This window comes from Lolium perenne, chromosome 4 (genome assembly GCF_019359855.2).
Source record: "Lolium perenne isolate Kyuss_39 chromosome 4, Kyuss_2.0, whole genome shotgun sequence".
Classification (NCBI taxonomy): domain Eukaryota; kingdom Viridiplantae; phylum Streptophyta; class Magnoliopsida; order Poales; family Poaceae; genus Lolium; species Lolium perenne.
In genome coordinates, this window is record NC_067247.2 from 40634783 (window position 1) to 40643077 (window position 8295).

Below are 8295 nucleotides of genomic sequence, written 5' to 3' on the forward strand. Positions count from 1 at the left end.
ACATATAATCTCTCCATGATGATTTTTTTCAGGGAGATAACAACTGTATGTAGTATGTACCACTCTGTTTGCACCTTCACCTATAAAATCTATTGATTATTCATGTTGCTTCAATTGGTTTTTATTTTGTTACATGAACAAGAAAAGGGGTGCTCCGCATGCTCAGCAAGAAGTCAGAGAAGGGGCCGGGGAAACTGGAGAGTGCGTAAGGAAGACAACTCGGTCATTGGTGGTGGAGGCCAGACTGAGGCATGGTAGTGGTGGTGCTTGAGGGTGGGCGGATCCTCCGGAAGGAGACGGCGGCTTGTGATTATATCATAGAGGATGGGGTAACCCGCCAAGTCAGGGATGGGCTAGAGGAGGATATCTCGACTCGGTCGCGGCGCACCACAGTGGAAGAAACCCACCAAGGCGCCGATTCAGAGCAACCCGTCGCAATTCCTGGTGTATCTGGTGATTAAGGGTGTGGCTGAACATCAGTGGCATGGGACTCCACCTAGCCCCACCTTCTGTGTTTAAAATGATGGCTCACAAGACTGATCTAATATATTTTGGAAGATCTTATGTTTTTGTAAACGACCCGATGACAAGTTGCTTTGCCTAATATAGTGTAAGTTGTTCGTGCAAAAACTTATTCAAGAGTAACTTGTGTTTGGTTATTGCTTTTTTGTGGGTTAGTTCAATCCAAAGTTATGTGTGATTGAAAGAAAAAAGAAAAGTGTGTAAGAGAAGAAATCTGACATGTATCATTTTACATCTTGACGCATTTTGGAGTTCGTACAATATTGTATTATATCTAGATCCTTTCATACGTATATCAAGTTAGGAGTTTGTAATGAGTTGATGGCTCAACTGTAATGCTACGCTTAAAATAAAGAAAGAGAGGAAACATAGTTCCCTTTAAGGCTTTCCAGTTGTGAAGTTATTTTAAAATTTGTTAGATATTCACAACTAAAATGCCGGATGCAGCAGCCGAGGCCTCCTTACTCCACCTCTTCTACCTCGTCTCCTTCATCGCTGAAGGGGGGCAGCCGAGATGTCTTGACATAGATTGCGTTGGACTCTAGCATGTGAACGAACGAACTATAGATGCGACGTAGCGAAGGTTTAAATAACGAAAATTGCAGGCATAAAAACCAAGACGGGGACAAAATTGCGTATATAGATTCATCAAGCGTGGCCGCCGCCGTCAAAGAGGGTAACAAACACGGGCGGGGAGCTAGAGGAATCACACGGTGGAGGGTGACCACAGGGGATGGTTGCCTTCCGCTTCTGCTTTGCCGCGGCGGTGGCCCCTCCTGCCTTCGATCTCCGCCGCACCCGGGCATCCGCCTTGGCCGGTCACGGTTTAAGTTGATGCATTATGTTTGTTTGTCTAAAAGAAATAAATTAAAAAAATTATCTTTCAATAACCGTTCACGGTGAATCTCAAATTTTAATATTTCACTAATTTTTAAATAATAAATAATGAAAAAGTCATGTGCTAAAAGTTGCTCGCTTGTAACAAAAATAGAAAAAAAATGTTCATGTTGTCCAATAATTGTTCACGGACAGTCAAAAAATGTTCATTATTTTGCAAAAAAATATTATATTTTCGAAATAGATTAACCAATTCCAAAAAAAATTATGCATTTTAAGAAATATAAATTATATATGTACATCGAGAAATAAAACTTAAAGACCCGTAACAACGGGCATCTGTACTAGTCACCTGAAAAGGGTATATTCTAAGGTTGTTTTTTACAGCCACTTGAGCAAATGGTCGTAAACGTTTTTTAGACCTCGAATAACTTTTCTGGTCGAAAAAACCCCGTACTTTCGCACACGATTAGGGCTGGTCGAGGGAAACGGCCCAGCCCAATACGAGTCTCTGCTTTAGCTACAGCCAGCACCCTCGGCGCAAAACCGCCGCCGCCCCTCTTCCACTCTCTTCACCGGAGACCCAATCTCCGGCCCGGCCGCCGCTTCCCGCAACATCGAGCTCCCCGTGTCGCTGACCCTCTTCCTCCACGGCACCGCTCGTGCTTGCGGCTTCGCCGAAGACCGGAGCCCCCAGCAGGAGGTGAGTTCTCAGCATTCCGATTCTTTCTTTTCCTCCTCGGTTGCTGTTTCTCATCCGAACTCGTGCAGATGGACCCTGGTTCTTCACAATTTCTCTGGCCTTGTCTCCTGTAGAAATTGACTTAATCATTCTATGCCGCTAACAAGTCGTTAGGATCGTAATTCCAGAGTGTACAATTGTACCCCATTGATGCTGATTTATTGTGAAACAACAGTATTCCTTTGTTTTTTCTGTTGCTGTAAAATAGTGAATCCCGCAAGCGGCATAGGCTACATATGGTTGTACTCAGTTGCCAAGTCTGGTGTTGACCACAAATTGATAAAAGGGAATGTGCATTCTCAGTTTCTGCAGTAAAAGTTGGATGTGATTTCAGTTCAAATAGCAGTCACACTTGTATATTATTGTAGTTACTGGTAGTATTTGTTTAACTTGAGTATGAGTTGCTGAGCATGACGGGAATGATTATCATTTATGGCATGATGATGTTTTGAGTTTGAATCCATTGATTTGGCTTGGCTTTTCTTGTATTGTTTTGGGTATTGTTACTTTTACAGTTTCTCAGCCAGTTCTAATGGATACAACTTTTTTATGTTTCTTCGTTTTATATCAGTTTTTACTTGTCTTTTTTTTTTAATGTAGATAAGGGTTTGCTGTGGAAAGTGGAGAGATTTGGAACACGGGCAGCCATGTCGTTAACTGATGATCTGGTGGTGGAGATTTTGTCTCGGCTGCCACTGAAGTCCTTTTGCCGCTTCAAATGTGTCTGCAAGTCTTGGCTTACGTTATCATCTGATCCACACCACCGCCAGAAGTTTCCAAGAAGTCCTGTTGGTATACTCTACCAAATACCTGAGGATGGCACTGGCATCCATCTCGCTGAACTTCCCTCAAGTGACAAAGAAATTGACACGACACTCAGCTTTGTGCCATGTTATGAGTACCTAGAACTTATGAGTTGCAGCAATGGCCTACTTCTTTGTTATCATGGTGGTATTACAACATATCTTGCCGACATATCCCACGTTATTGTGTGCAATCCAGCAACTGAAGAGTGGATGTCACTTCCAAATACTCAACCTGGACCGGCAGACTCTGAGTATGACCTCATGTTATGCTTTGATCCATCATGGTCCCAACACTTCATTGTCTTCACCTTTCAGTCAGTTTCTTCCCTATATGGTGAATACTCCACTGAAGTTAAGATATTTTTCTCGAAGGATTCCACATGGCATGGTTGTCACTGGGAAAGGGACTCTGGATTTTATAGTACCGAGCGCTTCCTAAACGGAGTGTTGTATGTGAGCCATGTATGTGAGCATATCCTGCTGGCAATCGATGCACCTGACACAGGTACACATTGGCTCAATCAGAGGATCATTCACCTGCCAGGATTTCCAAATGGGCCAGACATGTTTGATTGTTGTGATGGGTGTTTGTGCGTGTCATCGGGGGTCTTATGCTACGCACAACAGGAACTGCACGGCTGTAAGATGCGGATTTGGAGTTTGGAAGGCCCTGACAGGTGGGTGGTGAAGCATCGCCTAAGCATGAACGGCGTATTCGGGAGGGACTTGTCGCTCTGCAGTAACCGTGAAGGATTTTTGTGCTTTGATTTTGACATCCAGGCTTTTGACTTGGAGAGGGATCTGGTTATCCTTGTTGACAAAGTTACTGACAAGATAATCTCATTCAGCATCAGTACCGGAAAAGCCTCAGAGATGATGAAGATTCCAAGGTTCGGTGAGCTGTATCGACGTATATTCTATGTGCCGTACTACTGCAAGTTTCCAGCTTTAATTAGGGGTTGAAGGGGCTCAAGATGTGAAGTTTATACTATGTATATTATGCTACTGTGGATGCTATACTTTCTAAGCATCTTCTCTGCATTAGCTGGACCAAATATCTAGATTGTTCGCTTTGTGTGCCATTTGTCTGGAAGGTACTGTAGCTGCCTTTTCTGCCTGTCAACTCTGATCAAATCTATGCTTGATTAATATGGGGAAAAACTTAACTGCAGATTGATTAACATTGTTGCCTTGATGTTATTAACATGTGCGGAGACATGAATAAATACTCTGGCCACATGGGTGGAATTGCTTGCTCAGTGCATATATTCAGACATGAGTTTCAGTAGGAAGTAATAGTAGCACTGATGGTTTCGAAGCTGCAAATTGTAGCTCAGCGTCAGTGACTAGATGGATACATCAACGGGCTGTAGATGCAGATGTCAAGCTGACATGCCACACTTCTCTTCTAGTCGTCTGTAATCCATCTCCCCCTTGTCCAGACGAAAACCTGTCAACATGTTCTTTCCACTTCATGCTAGAAAACCATGATGCTTCGGCTGGTCAGGCCTAAGTAACTGTTCCGTTCATTTGCTCTCTAGGATCATCTCCATACATGGAGACGTCGAATATATTAACAAAAAGGGCATAAATAAATATAATGAAGTAAGAGAGGACCAACCTGTGTCCAAGCTCTGGTAGTTGCAGGAGTTTGCCTAGTCTTCATGCGCAATGATTAAGATTCAGAATCACGTCGACTGATGGTTAATGCAATAGCCATGCATGTACATTTCAAGTAGGGTTGCAAGCGGCGCCAAGATGTATCCCAAGGTTTAAATAATTTACTCTATTTATGCCCTTTTCTCTGTTTCTCTTTTCCTTTTTGTCTGTTTTTCTTTTCTGCCATTTTTGCACATATATTGAAAAAAATGTTTTGTTAAAAAATGTTCAAAAATAAAAATATTCAAATTCAAATTTGTTCAGATGTGAAAATATTCAATTTTTAAAATTCTTAAATTTAAAAACCTGGGCATTTTTCAAATTTGAAAAAAAATCCAATTTTCGAACATTTTTTAACTTTGAACTTTTAAATTTGAAAATCGTTCCGTTTCCATACCATTGGTGCTGCTGGTGCTGGGCTCTCCGGCGATCGCCGCGTGCTGCACGTTTTCTTGGAGGGCCCACCTGTCAATGGGTGTGTTGGAGCGGCGGCGCACCCTAATGCCTCTGTGGCCGTCGGCGTCGTCGGGATGATGGCGGAATCTTTTATTATTATTATTAGGGTTAATCTTTAGACGGTAGCAATGGTAGCAATGTGTGTACAATAAACAATGCTCACATACGTACTCACCAAAAATAAAATTATTTTTTCACATACTCTGATGTACACTCCTGTTTATTTTGAAGGATGCGATAACAATGCTTCTATTACTCCAAGAACCAGTAGATCGAAATATCATTTTCATTCACACGAAGATACCACCCTGGTCACAGAGTACGCCAGAAGCTTGGCGCCACTTCATCCAACCAGCCTTGATTCGGTGGCCCACATCTTCATCGATATCGCCATCCTTCTGCAATATGGACCCCAAATATCGAAAAGTGTCTCTCTCCGGTACCACCTGCCCATCAAGGCTAACCTCTCCCTCCTCGTGCCTAGTAGAACTGAAACTGCACCTCATGTATTCAGTTTTAGTTCTACTAAGCCTAAAACGGCCGGCGTGATAACCGTTGATGCTAATTTTCCCCTCAACCCCCGCACCTTCCTGGCTCCTCCAATTCCTGATGATGTATGATGATGTATTCTGCTGGTCATTTTTGGAGCTGAGATGTACTTTTTGTCTGGATGCTTTGACGAAGATGACCGGTCAACGAAGGGAGGAGAGTGTGATCTTCTCACAGCCAACTAACACCATTTGACACGTGTCAAGCAGAGAAGGGGTGCTAACGTACCCCCTGATCACCGGACTTCATCCGCATCTCCATACATGGAGACGTCGAATATATCAACAAAAAGGGCATAAATAAATATAATGAAGTAAGAGAGGACCAACCTGTGTCCAAGCTCTGGTAGTTGCAGGAGTTTGCCTAGTCTTCATGCGCAATGATTAAGATTCAGAATCACGTCGACTGATGATTAATGCAATAGCCATGCATGTACATTTCAAGTAGGGTTGCAAGCGGCGCCAAGATGTATCCCAAGGTTTAAATAATTTACTCTATTTATGCCCTTTTCTCTGTTTCTCTTTTCCTTTTTGTCTGCTTTTTTTCTGCCATTTTTGCACATATATTGAAAAAATGTTTTGTTAAAAAATGTTCAAAAATAAAAATATTCAAATTCAAAATTTATTCAGATGTGAAAATATTCAATTTTTAAAATTCTTAAATTTAAAAGATTCCTATTTAAAAATGCTCAAATTCAAAAAAAATCAGATGTTCAAATTTGGAATAAGTTAAATAAAGAAAATAAAAAAAGAAACAAAAACAAAATGAAAAAAATGCAGAAAACCTGAATAAAACTAGACAAATGGATCCGAAGCCGAAAAGGCCAGACAAAACCACGAACAAATAGGAAAAAGTTTATACGCAAATGTGCCGCCCAAACTACTAACGTGCGTAGGCGAGATGCATACCGTCTCGCAATGCGCGGAGGATAGGGATCCTCTATTGACAGCTCCCGTGCGGGAACGATGCTCACTCCGCCCGCGTGCATACCCCACGTAACACCTTTTGCATGTTTTCTTTGAAAAAATCAGATAATTGCTCATATTTTGAAGAAGTTTTGGTTTTAATAAAAATATTCAGATATGAAAAAAAATAAACTGGAAATTTTCAAATCTTAAAAAGTTCAAAGTTAAAAAATGTTCGAAAATTGGATTTTTTTTCAAATTTGAAATATGTCCAGGTTTTTCAATGAAAGAATGAAGCATAAAAGCAAAAAACAAAGAAACAGAAAAAAATAGAGAAGAAAATGGGAGGAAAAAACCACGAGAATATCGTAAAAACTGGAAACGAGATAGAAAACAGCGAACCCAAAAAAAGCCAATAAAAAACCAGTAGCGAAACTCGGAAAGAACGGAAAAAACTGGTGAAAACCCGGTTTAAGTCGATAGTGGGCTGGCCCAACTACCACCCGCACGAGAGGGAAATAGGGTTCGCGATCTTGTAGCCTCACTCCAAAACTGCCTCCTCCCCTAAAAGAAAAAAAGAGTCCAAAACTGCCGCCGTCGCTCCTCTGATCTAATCACGTGAGAGCCCATCTCTCGGCGCGGCCGCCTCTTCCAGCACCAGTGATCTCCCCGTCTCGCTGACCCTCATCTCCGAGGTCTTGCAGTTGCCGCCGAGCCCTCGTGTAAACTGGCGCATTTCCCTTCTCTCCCTCACCTTTGTGGTGCAAAAGGGATCTTAGGTCTGGGACAATCCGTCGAGTACATTTCCTCTGGTCAGTGACACTTGGGATGGACACGATGGTCTTCTTGATTTATTCGCAAAAATTAAATAAATGATCTTCTTGATTTGTCTAGGCTTAGCTTATCTCATTCATTAGCAGTTGGCTCAGTAACTCAACGTGGCTAACAAGTCTCATACACGACCTGAAGGTATATCTAGCTTCCTCGAGCTATTACTGCCGACTTACTGTGAAACGACAGTACTATTCCCTTGTTTTTGCTGCTGTTGTTGTAAAATAGTGAACCCCTGTGTCCTTGTCTATGCCGCATAGGCTAGAATCAAATATTTTTTGTGACTTCACACATTTGCCATGTCTGATGATGACCTCAAAAATATTGTTAAAATGCGCATTCTCGGTTTCTGCATGGAGACTTGTATAGTATTTCAGTTCAAACAGAAGTCACACGTGTATTTTATTCTAGTTACTTCTATTTGTTAACTTGCGAATGAGATTCTGAGCATTAAGGCAATGGTTTCCATTTATTAAATACTAGTAACGTTGTAAGTATGATAATCTATTCAGAGTTTCTTTTTTGAAGGGAATCAATCCAGATTTTTAAACCAAAAACTGATTCGGCTCAACTTTTCTTATATGTTGGGCATTGCTACGTTTGAAGTTAGTGGTCATTTAAACAGATACATACAACCTCTGATGCTTTCTTAGTTTTATATCATTTTTTTTTACTTGTCTTTATATGTAGATAAGAGCCTACTGCCTCAAGCAAAGATATATGGAGCCAAAGCAAGAGATATGGGCCTTCCCGGGATGGTGAAATCTCCTCTGAAGTTAAGATATTTTCCTCCAAGGATTCCACATGGTCTAACTGTCGCTGGGAAAGTGAATTTGGGTTTTATGGTAGTTCATGCTTCGTAAAGGGCGTATTGTATGTGGGACATATACAGAGAAGCATGTCCTTTTGGCAATCGATGCACCTGAAAAATGTACACAGCAGCTCAATCGGAGGATCATTAAGCTGCCAGGATTTCCAAATGGGCCAG

General features: G+C 41.6%; 1 protein-coding gene across 1 annotated transcript; it reads left to right on the top strand.

Annotated features, from left to right (window-relative positions):
• Positions 1-1874: 1874 nt before the first annotated feature.
• Positions 1875-4166, top strand: LOC127292257 (putative F-box protein At3g10240). Its single transcript, XM_051321620.2, has 2 exons — positions 1875-2062; positions 2702-4166. The coding sequence occupies exon 2, from the start codon at positions 2749-2751 to the stop codon at positions 3868-3870; it is 1122 nt and encodes a 373-aa protein (XP_051177580.1). The 5' UTR covers positions 1875-2062; positions 2702-2748; the 3' UTR covers positions 3871-4166.
• Positions 4167-8295: the final 4129 nt, after the last annotated feature.

What these genes read in the sequence shown, in the direction of transcription:
- LOC127292257 (XM_051321620.2), top strand. Translation starts at nt 2,749, where the DNA reads ATGTCGTTAACTGATGATCTGGTGGTGGAGATTTTGTCTCGGCTGCCA.